Genomic DNA, 16,898 nt, shown 5'->3' with positions numbered 1-16,898 from the left:
TACAAAATCTGTATCTGTCCAGTCTAGGAAACTAATGAAGATGACAAATTCAGAAAGCACAAAGGCCCAGATCCTCAAAGTGGTTAGGCACCTAATTCCCATTGAAATCAAGTGGAGTTAGGCACCTAAATACCTTCAAGGATCTGGGCCAAAATGACCATGTGATGGAACTGATATAAACCTGCAGAACCCTGCACACACATATAGTCTTCTCAAAAAAGTGGAGTTTTGATGAGGGATTTTTAAAATTAAAAAACACTGGTGTTAATTTATGATTTAATCAATAGTGGGTAGTTATTGCTAACTAGAAGGTGCTTTTGTTCCTGTTGTTTAGCCTATATTTTTAACACAAAATTTGTTGAGTAATCTGAAAAAACATTAAAATATGCACACTACAAAGAATCTTTGTGTATGATTTCCAGATGATAGCTGAGTTTGAACAAATATTAAAGGAGACAAAGACACACAAAGGTGATTTAGGAAGAATAAAAGGTATTTTTTTTGTCAGAATGATTTTATAAATGAATTAAAAATGTATCAAAATAAGTGAGTATGAAATGCAGTATCTTAGCATCTAACAATAAAGTTCTGTGTTTTCAAATAAAGTTGAAATTATTTTTAAATGTGGAATCTTGAACCTGTTTGGATGCTATATAGTTCAGCTTTGCAGAATTTAGTAGGTACTTTGATTTTGCAAACTACAATTTTATCCTTTACCATAAGGAACACATTTATCTGATATCTTTTAGCACAAGAAGGAAAAGTTTATGTGCCACATATTTTATTTGTAAGCAGAACTCTACTTTTGTGTGATAAATTTAAGGATAATAGTATCACTGTCTTGTCTGAGGCTCCAGCTCAATGAAGTCCTTCTGCTCATGTGCATAACTTCAAGCATGTAAATTGTCCTATTGGCATACCTTCCTAGTTTAAATCGTGTGTGTGTGTGTGTGTGTGTGTGTGTGTGTGTGTGTGTGTGTGTGTGTGTGTGTGTGTGTGTGTGTGTGTGTGTTCCCCTGGGGATATTTACCCACTGCATAATCACAGACAATCAACAGTTCCTTTTTTTCAGAGAGAGGTTCAGGGGAATTGAATAGCAGAAGTGTCTCAAGATGGGACTGAGGTATATTGGCAGAGCAGTGAAGATGCTGTCACAGAATTTTCCTTCAAAATGCCTGGCTCAGTGGTGTTAATTTCTTACCTTCATGAGCACCACTTTACTCCAGCTGCTTACCTCAAATATGAATTTAATTTTTGAACATGTCCATTAATTTAGCAGGTGCTGTCAGAACAGGTGGACGTTCTAATAATGGGGTAAGTACTCAAATATGAATAAAAATATAATCCCTATTTTTTAAAATAACATATAGCAAATTGTTGTTGCAGACTAGTTACTGTATTCATTAATAATCCATAGGCCGCTAGATCAGCAATGAAGTGAATTGTGGTGGTATTTATATAAACATGTCACCCACATATCTGTTATAGTAGGTACTGTCCACATCTGCTACAGTTAAAATTTCAACATTTTCTGATATAATCTCAGCTTCATATCCTTGTGGCTTTCTGAAATTTTGGCTTAGGGTCTTGTGTTTTCCATGTTTAGTCCCTGCCCAGAGGTGGATTTTGTTTTAGTTTTATTGAAAATCATAGAATCATAGACTATCAGGGTTGGAAGGGACCTCAGGAAGTCATCTAGTCCAACCCCCTGCTCAAAGCAGGACCAATTCCCAACTAAATTATCCCAGCAAGGACTTTGTCAAGCCTGACCTTAAAAACCTCTAAGGGTGGAGATTCCACCACCTCCTTAGGTAACCCATTTCAGTGCTTCACCACCCTCCTAGTGAAAAAGTGTTTCCTAATATCCAACCCAGACCTCGCCCACTGCAACTTGAGACTCTTGCTTCTTGTTCTGTTATCTGCCACCACTGAGAACAGCCTCGCTCTATCCTATTTGGAACCCCCCTTCAGGTAGTTGAAGGCTGCTATCAAATCCCCCCTCACTCTTCTCTTCTGCAGACTAAACAATCCTAGTTCCCTCTGCCTCTCCTCATAAGTCATGTGCTCCAGCCCCCTAATCATTTTTGTTGCCCTCCGCTGGACTCTTTTTCCAATTTTTCCACATCCTTCTTATAGTGTGGGGCCCAAAACTGGACACAGTACTCCAGATAAATCCCTCCAGTTGTTTGAGTTATGGGACAGTGGCTAAAAATAAACATGTCCATTTGTTTTAAAAACAAAAACATTGAACAAGACACAGCAGAAACAGTTTGGCCTGGACATAGTCCTCACTGAGAACTAGTGCCCATGCTTGTTTTGGGGTGAGGGTAGTTAAATTAATTAAGTTATAAATGACTGAAAGATCACTTCTGAGCAAATTTTAGCAGAGCCTACACCATCCCCAATGACTATATTTTTCAAAATAGAGAAGAGACATGTTGCCAATAGGGCTCATTTCCTTTGCCTGGCTGAGTTTCTTAATGGACCTGTCAATCTGGGAGTTTCCTGTTTGGGTGCACCTTGTTGTTCTCCAGCTCAATTCCTATTCATTCATCCAATCCAGCTGCACCTATTCATTCCCCATTCTATCGCTTCTGCTTAAAAAAAATAAAAGATGGATAGCCGTACATAATTAAACTTGTGCTTGGTGTCAGAAATCCTGACTCTCTGTCAAGAAGGGACATACAGTATGAAATGGGGTATAGGAAGTGCAGTGCAATTGCTGGTTTGGTGTCGGTGGTATTAACTTTAAAATACTTGACTAGTATTTTTGTCCAAAATGTACCAAAAAAAGACTTGCAAAGATTATTGTTTAATTGCTTTAACAATACAAGTAATGATTAATGCTGTCCTTGTACCTTTTAAAGCAATGTGGAGATCAAAGTAGTACAGGTAGCAATTCAGAACTGGAGAACATTACCAAGCGCTTGAGTGAGAGGACACTGAAGCAAAAGGGCGCTGGTGAAGAGGGTAATGTATATTGAATTCTAAGGCTTATGCGTTCTCTTATTTATAATGATGCTGATCTGCTGTACATACAGCCAAATCTTTAACTTAAAAACATGGAGTACCCAACACTGTAATTACAGAAAAAGGTGCCAGTACACTTGCATGCAAACTTTTTGAGATACAGTGATTATTATTGTATATTTCAGATTAAAGTCTTGCCCACAATGTTAGAAAAGCAGGTTGTTTGAAAACAATTGATGTAATAAAAAACCAACACATGGGACTAATTTGGAGTTGCACCCACTTCCATTAAGTCCAAATTTTGACCCATAGTGCCCAATCTCAGTGTTGCTAGAGTACTTTATTGCTCATTATAGTATTTTGTTTGAGCATAGAAATGTGTTAGAAGCTAGTAATCAACTTTCTTTTTCATGCCAGTTTCATCAGAAAACTGTGAAGTCCCCCCAAAGAATGCAAATTTGCCAAGTCCCCACAGAAGACATTGGGAAAGGGGAGTGTCCAATACAGTGGTAAATGTCCTGGAAAATGCATCCTTACTTTCTTCCAGTTTTACAGCTGAGGAGGATGAAAGTAAGATCAGGCTAAATGTATTTACAGTTGACTTTTATTTGTTTTTCATACAAGAAATGTGCAGACTTCTTAATGGTGTTGTAAAAAAATGATTTTTTTAGAAAATGACAGCACTATGCAAGGGATATCTAATAATTACAAAAACCACCATACCAATAAGGGTTTAAAGTAGTAAACAATGCAGAAGAGAATAGGTGCCTGATTTTTAAGATGTGATTTTTGAAATTCTGAGATAGATGCCAGCAGTGTTGGAAAGAGCCCAAGTGGTTAAAGCAGTGTTGACAGCAAAATGGTCATCATCTCTGTTTGACCAAGAGATTGTGTCTTTACCACAGTTATGTCCCTGTTACAAGAGGCTAAATCACTTTAACATGCTCTACATTGAGCTAACCTTGAGAGCTACTTATAAGATTCAGCTGATGCAGAATTCAGCTTCCCATCTTTTGAGTAGAGCAGGCTGGTGGGAGCATATCACATTGTGCTTCACCTTCTGTGCTGTTTCAACTAAGGTGCTGGTAATTCAAGTGCTGATTACTATTGACAAAGGCTTAAATGGCCTAGGCTCTAATTACTGTATCAGACTCTCTTTTTCTATGTCCTGCTGTGATAACAACTCTCAATAGGAACACTTTAGCACAGATCCTTTACTGAAAAATGTGCAGATATTACCTTGTACAGTGCACCCACATACTGCAGTAATGGATGCCTTGTTCATGCTTATAGGACTATAATTATTATGAGATAAATGTATATTATAAATAAATGTGAAAACTAGCATTAGTATTTGATTACAAAATCAAAATATTAATGGTCAGAAATTTCCAAAAGTTGGGGGAACAGATGATACACCAGGCCATGGAATGGAAACTAAACCTGTTTGGACTTGTATTTCCGTTGATTTCTGCTGTAGGAGTGAGTTTTTCTTCTGCAGAACTGGCCCCCTGGGCTCCATCCTATGAGATTCATAGAGGCACATGATATCCAGGCAGAGGTGCTATGTCTCTACACTTGGTCCTGGCTTCTGCTGGCTTCCTGACAGAATCCAGAGTCTCTTGCTGCCTTCAGTACTCTCATTCTGCTCTAGTGCTGACACAATCAGCATCAGTTCACCAACTAAATAAGCGTCTATGTGTTTGGGGAGCTGGGCAATAATGCTACAAGCTCAAACCTCCAGACCACACCTCTCTGTTATTTCTCTAGTAGATATCTCTATAGTTCATTTTATTAATGGTTTCTTATGTAGATAGTATATTTCAGGGTATGATTTGCTAATGATCAATGATTTGCTAATGATGTTTTTACTAGGTGGCTGTGTTATAAAATACAGTGAAGATAAACCACGTAAGCAGTGGATCAAAGAAACTCCTCACACCTTGATGAATATTCTCAAGAATGCTGATATCAGCTTAGCATTTAAAACCTACACAATCTATAAACCAGGTAAATCCTGAGTCTACAGGCAAACGGATATTTTGAAAATCAGATCCATAGTGATCAAAGTTTTTCTGGAAGGCAGGATGCTGAAAGAGTAAGGTATAAAAAAATTTCTTCTAGCAGATTTGCTGCTTCTTTAGGACAAGTGGCAGAGCTTTGGGAAGCCATGGCCCCAGGGTATATCTACACTACAAGCACTACAGTGCTGCACCTATGCTGCTGTAGTGTAGACATTCGCTGCTACAACAACAGAAGGGGTATTTCTGTTGCTGTAGTAAATCCACAACCTTGAGAGATGGTACCTAAGTCGACAGAAGAATTCTTCCGTTGACCTAGCTGCATCCACAATGGCGGTTAGGCTGACCTAATAATGTCACACAGGGCTTGACATTTTTCACAGCCCTGAGAAATGTAGCTAGATTGATCTAATTTTTAGGTGTAGACCAGGTGCCAGATTCTGATTCTATCCTGCATTCTTTTGCAGACTGCTTTATTAGCTTGTTTAATTACTCATTTAACAAAGAGTGTAACAGCCTGTACTGATGCTGTAGGCATAGGAGAATATCTTTTTGTGTCCAGTTTATGATTTTACTTCATACTTCCTTTGCTTGTCCACATTTAAAAACTGAAGAAAGGGTTAAGGAAAAAGTTACAAGTATGATTGAATTTGGGAAAACCTGCCTTACAGTGAGAGACTTAAGAAGCTCAATTTATTTAGCTTACCAAAGAGAATGTTAAGAGAGGTCTAAAAGTACTACATGGGGAGAAGATTTCTGATAGCAGAGGGTTCTTTAACAAATAAAGGGACAATGAGATCCAATGGCTGGAAGTTGAAGCTAGATAAAGTCAGACAAAATAAAATATACATTAACAGTGAGAGTAAGTATCATTGGAACAGCTTGCCTCTGGATTTCGTAGATTTTCCATCACTTGAACTCTTTAAATAAAGATTGAATGATTTTCTAATATATGTTATAGCTCAACCAGAAACTCTGAACTAGATACATGATTTGATGGGTGAAATTTTTGGCCTGTGTTATGTGGAGTGTCAGATTAGAGCAGGGGTTGGCAACTTTCAGAAGAGGTGTGCTGAGTCTTCATTTATTCACTCTGATTTAAGGTTTCGCACGCCAGTAATACATTTTAACGTTTTAGAAGGTCTCTTTCTATAAGTCTATAACAGTGGTTCCCAAACTTGTTCTGCTGCTTGTGCAGGGAAAGCCCCTGGCAGGCCGGGCCGGTTTGTTTACCTGCCGCGTCCGCGGGTTCGGCCGATCACGGCTCCCATTGGACGTGGTTCGCTGCTCCAGACCAATGGGAGCTTCTGGAAGCGGCGGTCAGTCTGTCCTTCGGCCCACACCTCTTCCAGCAGCTCCCATTGGCCCGGAGCAGCAAACTGCGGCCACTGAGAGCCGTGATCAGCCGAACCCACGGACGTGGCAGGTAAACAAACTGGCCCGGCCCGCCAGGGGCTTTTCCTGCACAAGCGGCGGAACAAGTCTGGGAACCACTGGTCTATGATATATAACTAAACTAGTGTTGTATGTAAAGTAAATAAGGTTTTTAAAATTTTTAAGAAGATTAATTTAAAATTAAATTAAAATGCAGAGCCCCTGGATCGGTGGCCAGGACCCAGGCAGTGTGAGTGCCACTGAAAATCAGCTTGCGTGCCACAGGTTGCCTACCCCTGGACTAGATGATCATAATGATCTCCTCTCTTCCTAAAATCTAGGAATGTGCTGATGTTGGTTGATTTCTCATATGGTAGCAGTGAGAGCTTGTTAATTTGAGAGAGCTAAATTCAGACAAGCTAATTGGCCTGAGAAACAAAAGAGTTCTTGGATCATGGAACCTGATTTTGGCAGTATGTGTACTCTCTCTTGGGATGTGTGTAGCCCTACAAATACATAAGATGAAATTCACCCAATAGAAGAAGGTTCTTTGAACATAAGTGGTGGGAAGGCCTTCACGTGGGCTACCTGCAGTAAGGTTACTCCTGCAGCCATTCTGCGCCAAAAAATTCAAAATTCTGCAAATTGTATTTGTCAAAATAACACTAGATAATCATGCTAGTTTCAATTATTTTGGTAATTTATTTCAAAATACCTGTCAGCAAATATGTCTGTAACAATACAGACACACACACATTTTCCCCCAGGAGTAGAGAGTTAAAGAAACCCCTATGACAATCCAATTCCTGTTTTTCTGCCTCCTTCTCTCCCTCCTGGAGCCCAGCTAGGGGGCCAGACACCTACAACCCCTCCCCCCAATAGCCCAGCTGTGGTGCCTCCCTCCCCCCCCCCCCCCCCCCCCCCCCCCCCCCGCAAATACACCCAAACCCCCTACTCCCCAGAGCCCAGTGGTGGGGCCCCCGGCCCAAATACCCACACCCTCTCCCCCCCCAGAGCCCAGCCGTAGGGCCCCCTGAGCCCAGCTGCAGGGCCCCCCTTGCCCAGATACCCCCCCCCCAGAGCCCAGCCATGTCCTCCCCAGCCCAGACACCAGCCCCCCTCCTGCCCCAGAGTCCAGGGATCCAGAGGGAGAAACAGCCTGATGCTTGGTCCCAGGCTTGCACAGAGTTTCCTGAGTGTTACCCTCTCGTTCCCTCAGGGCATGCTGGGAACTCTAGCTGCCAGGAAGCCCCTAGCTCCCTATCTCTCCCCCCAGCAGTGTCTTCTATGTGTGAGCTGGGCTCTGCCAGGTCCAGCGGCCCCTCGTGGCAGCCAGCAGCATTGTAGCCCATTTCTGGGGGGGAAAGGAAATTCTGCGCGCACAACGTTAATTTCTGCAAAATTCTGCATTGCACAGTGGCACAGAATTCCCCCAGGAGTAAGGTAGGGTGAATATTACCAATAGCTATGTCTTCACTGCAGGATTAACTCGAATTATCTACATCCAAGTTAACTCCCCTTGAGTTAGCCTAGCTCAAGTCAAAGCAACCATGCTGCAAAACAACGCTTAGGTCTTGTCTACACTGTCAATCACAGTGCTGAAATTTTCTTCGCTCAGGGGTGTGAAAAAACAGCGCTTTAACATTGTCTGTGTAGACATACCCTTCAATGCACAGAATGATTGGTTTATTGCATAGAGTGATTGTATTAGCAACACAGAGCAATTGTGTTAGCAGCTGAAGAATTGTGCTAACTTGAGCTGTAGCCAAAAGGCTTGTCAGCTCAAATAAAAATACTACCACACTCAGATTAAGGGGTTTTGTATGTGAATGGAACTCGAGTTATAGGCAACGCTCAAGTTATAACTTGGGGTAACTGCAGTGAAGACAGACGTTATGATTTATGGAGTTAACAAAGGGGGCGGTAGAAAGAATTTAGAAGCAATATTCAAAACTTGGGGGACTGGTGAGGCATTGGGAGGTGTGAATTTTGTTGACATTTGATTTTGGTTTTGAAACACTTTTAGCTTTCTTTTTCACACTAAATTATTGTGGGTTCCCCCCCCCCCTTTGTTTCAAAGCCTCTGAAGACTTATTGAGAGGTCCACTTTCTGAGGAAACCAAAGTATCTGATGAAATAGATGGTGAAGGTGAAGCCATTAGAATGGATTCGGAGAGGCTTGAACCAAGATCTGATGAAGAAGATACGTATGTTCCAACACATCTTAAAAATTATATTCAGCTCTCATGGTTTTCTTTAGATTTGTTAGAGCTATTGCTCAAAAATAATCTTTTCTCTTGAAAACCTGGAATATTTTATCATTTTTCAGCATATAAATTCATGCCTCTTTTATCTGACCACATTTATTGCTACTAAAGTATAAAATTCGAAGTACCTTTTCACTACTATATTTCACATACTTGCCACATTGTGGTGAGCCAAATGGGAATGAGCTGTTCCCACTGTAATAAACTCCTTCCTCATCACTCAGCCTGATTAGAGACTAAGGGCTTGTCTACACTGGCACTTTACAACACTGCACTTTCTCGCTCAGGGGTGTGCCCCCTCCTTGAGTGCTGCAAGTTTCAGTGCTGTAAAGTGCACCAGTGCTGGGAGCTGTTCCCCTTGTGGGGGTGGTTTTTTTATCGTGCTGGGAGACCTCTCTCCCAGCGCTATGCTGCGACTACACAGCCACATTAAAGCGCTGCTGCGGACAGTGCTTTAATGGTGCTAGTGAAGACATGCCCAACTGGCTTCAAGCTGCCTGCCATGCAATCTCTGGTGCAAGTGCAGCCATTTCAGATGTGAAGTGGTGAGGTGTGCGGCAAGTAAGCACACCTGGAGCCTCAGAACAGTTGTCGCGTGGCTGCAGTGTGGTTGAGGATGCCGCATGTCTCCTGAATGGCTGCTTATCTCTTGCTGGTCTGTCAGGAGGACTTTTCAGACTCCACTCAGCTGACCCCGAGACTATTGAATGGCCTTAGAGTGTGTGATGCCCACCTACACTGTTTGGACACTTTGGACATTTCTGATTTTTTACTTCTACATCTCCGTTTTCTCTCCCAAATTATTATTTTATATTTTGAACCTTTTTTTCTCTTTATAGTACCACTTATGCATTTGCTAATAAGTACCATATTTATACATACCAGTGATGTGAAAATTAAATAAATTACAGATTTCCTGTTGTTCACTATTGACATGAGAACGGCCATACTGGGTCAGACCAATGGTCCATCTAGCCCAGTATCCTGTCTTCTGACAGTGGCCAATGCCAGATGCTTCACAGGGCAATTATTGAATGTCTGTCGTCCAGTCCCAGCTTCTGGCAGTTAGAGGTTTAGGAACACTCGGAACATGGAATTGAATCCCTGACCATTAGTGGACCTATCATCCATGAACTTATCTAATTTGTTTTTAACCCAGTTATACTTTTAGCTTTCACCACATCACATGGCAATGAGTTCTGCAGGTTCAGTGAGTGTCGTGTGAAGAAGCACTTCATTTTGTTTGTTTTTAAACCTGCTGCCTATTAATTTCATTGGGTGACCCCTAATTCTTGTGGTGTGTGAAGCGCTAAATAACGCTTCCCCATTTACTTCTCCACACCATTCATTATTTTATAGACCTCTATCATATCTCCCCTTTAGTCATCTCTTTTTTAAGATGAACAGTCCAGACTTTTTAATCTCTTCTCATATGGAAGCTGTTCCATACCCCTAATCACTTTTATAACCCTTCTCTGTACCTTTTCTGATTCTAATGTATCTTGTTTGAAATGGGATGACCAGAACTGCATGCAGTATTGAAGGTGTGGGCGCACCATGGATTTATATATTGACACATTATGATATTTTCTGTTTCATTATCGATCCCTTTCGTAATGGTTCCGAATATTTTGTTAGCTTTTTGATCGCCACTACATATTGAGCAGATGTTTTGGGGGAACTATCTACAGTGACTCCAAGATTGGTTTCTTGAGCAATAATAGCTAATTTAGACCCCAGTTTTTTGTATGTATAGCTGGGATTATTTTTCCCAATGTGCATTACTTTGCATTTATCAACATTTGAATTTCATCTGCTATTTTGTTGCCCAGTCACCCAGTTTAGTGAGATCCCTTTCTCTTCGAAGTCAGCTTTTTTGAGTAATTTTGTATTGTCTACAAATTTTGCCAGCTGACTGTTCTCTCCCCTTTCCAGATCATTTATGAGTATGTTAAACAACACAGGTCCCAGTACAGATAATTGGGGACCCTGCTATTTACCTCTCTCCATTATGAAAATTGACAGTTTATTCCTACCCTTTGTTTCCTGTCTTTTAACCAGTTACTGATCCATGAGAGGACATTCCCTCTTACCCCATGACTGCTTAGGGCTTGTCTATACTTACCGGGTGATCTACTAGGGGCGAGCGATGCATCGGCTGTTGATTTAGCGGGTCTAGTGAAGACCCGCTAAGTCGACTGCAGATTGATCTCCCGTTGACTCCTATACTCCACTGGATCGAGAGGAGTAGGGGGAGTCTACGGAGAGCATTTCCTGTCGACATCACATAATGCGGACCCCGCAGTAAGTAGATCTAAGATACGTCGATTTGAGTTATGCTATTCACATTACTCAAATTGCGTAGCTTAGATTGAATTTCTCCTGTAGTTTAGACAAGGCCTTAGTTTGCTTAAGAGCTTTTGTCAAAGGCTTTCTGAAAGGCTTAGCACACACTCCTCTTGTTGGCTTCTCCCATTTTTTGATTTATGTGGCTCTCTGCCTAGCATGCTGGTTTTGCGGATCAAGTTCTAAGCCACTATCTCTCCCCATTAGTTATATAAGAGACTAGGTACCTAACTCCAGGCTTTTTGGATCGCAGTGTTGTTCCTGTAATTTTCTAGGTGCCTAAAAGTTAGATGCCATGATGCTCAGCATTGCAACACCTTACTCCCATTTGTAGATCTGGGCCCTTGTTTGTGTTTTCTTATGAAAGCTATAATTTGAATGAATTAAAAAAATACCACCTTTCCATTCTCTAATCACAACGGTGTAAGGAATATACCTTTTGTAATTAGGTTATTTTGACTGTAATTCAACGTGATATATGGGATAATTGTGGAAGAAGGAAAAATAGTAGTCAAGATTTTTATGACCGTATTATTTTAGCTTTGAGAATTTATTCTTTTAATCTGTTTTTAGGGACTTTGAAGAGGAAGATGATCCTGATTGGGTATCTGAATTGAAGATGATGGCCAAATACAGTGACTGAATGTATAATGTAACAATTATATGTACAATATATAAATGACAGTTGTTAAATGTATCTAATCCAAGTTTGGATTTTAATTTTGTAATGCTAAATCAACAGTTTTCAAGTTGATTAGTTCTGAATGTGTAAGTTTCATACACATCAGAATGGAGAAAAAATATACATGATAAAAATTAAAACTGCAATCCAATGAACAAATCTGCGTATTGAATATATGCTTGTTCTGTAAAAATGCCCAGGAGAGCAACACTGTTTAAATTGATCACAGTGTGGCAAGTGAGGAATGGTAGCACCAGAAGAATAATATGTAAGGTGTTTCTTTTTGATTAAAAATACAGATGTTTTATAGTAGGAATAACTGATCTTGCCTGAATGTAGCTTTAGGGACTATAATAACTTTTAATAAAGGCCTATGGCTCTCTCCAGCTAGTTTGCAATCCTTTGAAAATGCCCTAGACTTGATTGTTTTTGTTTATTCATTTTAATAACAGAGACGATTTTTACAGAAAACCTTGAATATGGTGGTGAGTTAGGTTTATGCGCAGAGAGGACATGGGTATATGTGTGTGTGTGTGGTAAGGGGAAGGGAACACTGGTCTCTTTTGTGAGGTGCAGGTGGAACACTGACCTCCGTCAATTGAAATGAGGATTCTAGTCTTGGGGCAGGAACACTGGGCAAGGGGGGAGATATAGTGAAGAAGACACGGGTCTCTGGGTGTGTAGTGAGGACTCTGGGTGATGGGGGGAGGGGGGGGTGCAGTCAGGATACTGGGGAGTGGGGTACACTGGGTGATAGGGGATGCAGTGGGGACACTGGGTGATGGGGTGTATTGGGCAGTGGGGATGCAGTGAGGACAGTGATGGGGTACACTGGGTGATGGGGTATAGTGATGACAGTGGGTGAGAGGGTGCATGTGAGGACACGGTGATAGGGAACACTGGGTGAGGGGGTGCAGTGAGGGCCCCTGGCTGAGGGGGCCGCGCTGGGGGATCCCGGGAGGGGTCAGGGCACTATATTGTCCAGGCTCCTCCCCCCTCGGGGAGCCCGGGCTCCTCCTCCTTCCCACTCTCACTGCTGCGGGGCGCGGGACCCGGGCCGGCTCCGGCACACAGGTACCGCGCACCCCGGTCTAGACCCGCTGGGACCAGGCGGCGCCGCGCGGGGGGCTGAACAAGGGGCTGCGCTGAGCGGCGGGTCTGGCGCGTCCCGGCTCCATGGCAACGGAGCGCGCGGGGAGGGGAGGCCCGGCAGGGCAGGGCAGGGCGAGGACTCAGGGATAACTCCGTGACCCCCGCAGCACCAGGGGTGGGGGCAACGGAGGCAGAGCGTCCCCCCCCAACTGCACCAGGAGGCTGTAAATAGCCACAAACAGGGAGACTTTGTGTAGGGCTGGCTGCAAACCAAGGCTGCCCCAGCCCCGCCTCTTGCCTGCAGCTTCCTGGGGCCTGATCACAGGCGCCCACGGTCGGATCCAGCCTTTCCCGAAGTGCGGGTCCCCCCCCATCCCAGAGCCCAGCTTGCGTCTGAGTCTCTAGCTGATTGCCAGAAGACCCCGCAAACGCAGTCCTGGCTGTGAGAGGGGCAGCCAGCGCTGCCTGAGTTTGCCTGGTAGCTACAGTGTGAACGTCCCCATTCATTTCAATGGGTGCTAACCCAGATGCCAGTGATAATACTTTGGTGTTAATGCTTTTAACTATTTCACTGAGCCTCAAAGCTTATAAGAAAAGAGAAGTCATGTCACAGAATTAGTGTCAGCACATTTTGAGTAGATGTCTAACACCACCTGGCGCTGAAGGGAGTTGTAACTGGTTTTATTTTCCAGAAGGTGTGGGGGACTCAGCATTCTTACATTTGGAAAAGTTGGTTTAATTAAATACACTGCACACCAGTTGTTTCCAGTTGGTGACAACAATTGTGATTGTGATTAAATTCTTCAAATTTGCAACTTCACCAACGTGTGAAATCCCTTGGAATATTTTCAGAACACTGATTACCTGTAAAACCCTCATATTTGGGACTTTTTTTTGTATTTTAGACACTGCTTTAAGACAAAGACATCATGGATAAATACGAAATTATTAAAATGATTGGGGAAGGAGCCTTTGGCAAAGTATTCTTAGCAAAAGGAAAGGTAGATAACCACCAGTCTGTTATCAAAGAGATCAATTTAACAAAGGTAAAAACAACAAAAGCAACCCTATATAATACTGATGTTTTTTATTTAGTTGGTTATAGTGCTGTGTGTTACTACAATGTAAACTTAGGAGTTTTTTATTTCCTTTACAATTATATGTTGACTATATAAGGTTAAAATTTCTGAAAGACTGTGTTCAGTTCCTCTATTAATTTAATAATGGAGATATCCCATCTCCTAGAACTGGAAGGGACCTTGAAAGGTCATCGAGTCCAGCCCCCTGCCTTCACTAGCAGGACCAAGTATTGATTTTGCCCCAGATCCCCAAGTGGCCCCCTCAAGGATTGAACTCACAACCCTGGGTTTAGCAGGCCAATGCTCAAACCACTGAACTATGAGGGATAGTTCAGTAGTCTATTAATTTAGTGATTTGCAAGCATGATTACATGTACAAATTTAATATAACAAAAACATGCCCACTATATTTCCTGTTAGTTCAGACTTATCTATGTGTAGAGTATGATAGCAGGTATAGAAATTATGGGCATATCCCTGCCAAACATTTACCACTGAGTATAATGGTTACTAATTGTGAGTATTCCCGTTTTCTCCACCAACATTTGTTTACATTTTATTTACTTGTTGTGTTTCAATTTCTCACAAGATAACTATGAATTAAACTTTATTAATACAACATGTTTTAGTCTTCAGGCCATTTCAATTAATTAATTTCTAAACTTCATTATAATTTAAAAATATGACTGAGTAAAATATGATAGAACATATAATTAAAATGAAGCTACTGCTCTCAAAATAACTGAACAAAGTACATTTTGTGATGTATTACTCTGCTTCTTCACTGTTTGTTCACTTATTTTCAAAATTAAGTAATTCACAATGAGGGGAGAGGAGCAGTCCTCTTAGTGACTAAAGTGAATTAGTGTGTGTGCGATGTATTAGGCAGCTGCAATAGAAGAATAAATTTTTATAGTCCAGGTCTGAGAATCTTTATACAACGTTCATACTCAATACCAGAGACTTTACAACCTAAAAATTACCTGGATACAAAAACTGTACAAATTCTCTCTAAACTGTAGTCACCAGCAATACAATAATCAACATTTGCCAGGTATACAAGACTTCAGATTTTGGTTGTACACAGCTTTAAGATCAATAATTTAAAAAAATTGCCAAGCCTGAGCATTCAAAAATCATGAGTCATGTTCAAAAATTACAAGACTTAAAAAAAAAAAAAAAACAATAGATTTTTGGTTCTTTTTATTTGTCTTTTGGTTTCTCACCCTCCTGTGTGCACACCGGTTACATTTTCAACTTTTAAATGAAAGATGAGATTCTCAAGAAATCACTAGACTTCAGGATCTGGTGCTTTAAGAAGAACACCATGGGTGAAATCTTATCACCACTGAAGTCAATGGGAGTTTTTGCCATTGACTTCAGTGGTGCTAGGCTTTCACCCAAAATATTGGAAAAGTGGATAACTCTTAAGAGGAGTATTTTTCAATATTTTTCCTTTGTATTTTGTTCATATGAACTTACCCATACCAAGAACGTAAGTCACATGGGTCCTGCTCCTGCTAACACACAAGCATGGGCCTAACTTTACTTATGTGAGAAAAGTCCCTTTGACTAATTAGGACTACTCACATGAGCAAATGTACACACCTGCTTAAGTGTTTTCAGGATCAGAGTCTAAAAATGTCAAAGTGTCAGTATATTTTCAAATATCAGATCTTGTATTTTTCACTGTATATGCATTTTTTTTTAATGGTGAATTAAACCCTTTAAATAACTCTTGCAACATTTAGATCCACTACCACTTATCTAATGTAATCTCCTATGACTGTTTTGATATGAGCTTTATGTAGAAAAAAGTTTTACTAGAAAATTGGCATTTTACAGTGTTTTTTTTTTAAAAACTCACTTTAGATGCCTGTGAAAGAAAAAGAAGCATCTCAGAAAGAAGTAATTCTTCTGGCTAAGATGAAGCATCCAAATATAGTAACATTCTACAGTTCTCTTCAAGGTTTTAGTTTAACTTTATTTTATTTGTGATTTTATGTGTGATTAAAATACTTTACTCACCTAGGAACCTGAAAAAATGTAGCTTAAGTGTTTCGTACACATAAATGACTTCTGGAATTGGACCAAGTTATTAGGTATTACTTCCGTAGCACTTGAAGTATGCCTTATTGAGCTATTTACAGCCAGGAGTAATGCTTGGGAAAGGATGTACTATGCAACTTTTCCCCCCATTTTTGTTTTCTGTGTGTGTGTGTTCCCCTTTTTAATATTTTAAGCCTTGCCTGTTTGTCTTGCTTATTGTTATGGGGTACCGCTTTCAATGCTAGGGCACCCCCCTCTTGGCTGTTTAGGGGATTAGCTTCTTCCAGGTAAGACACCCCTTTCCTTGCAGCATGGCCCCTCTCTCTCTGCGACCCAGGGTATTCCGTCTTTTTGACTCAGCCCCCCGGCCAGGTCACTATAGCTCTCTCCTCCCAGGGTATCAAAGTCCCATTGGACGACTGTCCCAGACAGTCTTCGGCTATGTCTACACTACCGCAGTAAATTGACCTACACTTCGCGACTCCAGTTATTCACGTAGCTGGAGTCGACGTAAGTTAGGTTGAGTTACTGTGGGTCTACACTGCTGGGGCAGATGGGAGAAAATCTCCCATCGACTTACCTTACTCTTCTTGTCGGGGGTAGAGTACAGGGGGTCAACTGGAGAACGATCTGCAGTTGTTTTGGCGAGTCTTTACTAGACCCACTAAATTGACTGCCGGTGGATCGATCTCAGAGCATTGATCACTGCCGTAGTGTAGACCTGCCCTTCGTCTCCACTGCCTAGTATACGCCACTTCCTCATTGGCTGGTAGGCAAACCCGGGCTTACCCTCTGCTCCTGGTTCAAGCCCAGGGACCCTCTAATCAGCAGCTAAGCTCTGCTGCTACAGTAGAAACTCAGAATTATGAATTGATTGGTCAACCACACACCTTATTTGGAACCGGAAGGACACAATCTGGCAGCAGCAGAGACCTGAAGAAAACCAAACAACCCAGTACTGTATTAAACATAAACTACTAAAAAAAAAAAAAGGAAGGTTTAAAAAAAAAAAAAGAGA

The 16,898-nt window shown here is 41.4% G+C and overlaps 2 protein-coding genes across 12 annotated transcripts in view; both read left to right on the top strand.

The window, feature by feature from the left end:
* The window catches only part of NEK3 (NIMA related kinase 3), a 29,934-nt gene extending 17,865 nt beyond the window's left edge, over positions 1-12,069 (top strand). For 3 of the 10 annotated variants that reach the window (XM_024104724.3, XM_024104727.3, XM_065581261.1), the window contains 7 exons: positions 423-492; positions 1,277-1,314; positions 2,868-2,970; positions 3,388-3,540; positions 4,846-4,980; positions 8,446-8,572; positions 11,552-12,069. In XM_024104724.3, the coding sequence (XP_023960492.2) occupies positions 423-492; positions 1,277-1,314; positions 2,868-2,970; positions 3,388-3,540; positions 4,846-4,980; positions 8,446-8,572; positions 11,552-11,621 (696 nt within the window). In that variant the 3' untranslated portion in view covers positions 11,622-12,069. The remainder of the gene's footprint in view (positions 1-422; positions 493-1,276; positions 1,315-2,867; positions 2,971-3,387; positions 3,541-4,845; positions 4,981-8,445; positions 8,573-11,551) is intronic. The other 7 variants (XM_024104732.3, XM_065581263.1, XM_065581264.1 and 4 more) reach the window with 3 other exon arrangements.
* A 584-nt stretch (positions 12,070-12,653) lies between these two features.
* The window catches only part of NEK5 (NIMA related kinase 5), a 49,588-nt gene continuing 45,343 nt past the window's right edge, over positions 12,654-16,898 (top strand). For both annotated transcript variants that reach the window (XM_065581260.1, XM_005305625.5), the window contains exons 1-3: positions 12,654-12,734; positions 13,658-13,798; positions 15,704-15,800. In XM_065581260.1, the coding sequence (XP_065437332.1) occupies positions 13,682-13,798; positions 15,704-15,800 (214 nt within the window). In that variant the 5' untranslated portion in view covers positions 12,654-12,734; positions 13,658-13,681. The remainder of the gene's footprint in view (positions 12,735-13,657; positions 13,799-15,703; positions 15,801-16,898) is intronic.

The sequence above is a fragment of the Chrysemys picta genome, chromosome 1 (assembly GCF_011386835.1).
Source record: "Chrysemys picta bellii isolate R12L10 chromosome 1, ASM1138683v2, whole genome shotgun sequence".
NCBI lineage: Eukaryota > Metazoa > Chordata > Testudines > Emydidae > Chrysemys > Chrysemys picta.
This window is presented reverse-complemented; position numbering and strand designations above follow the sequence as displayed.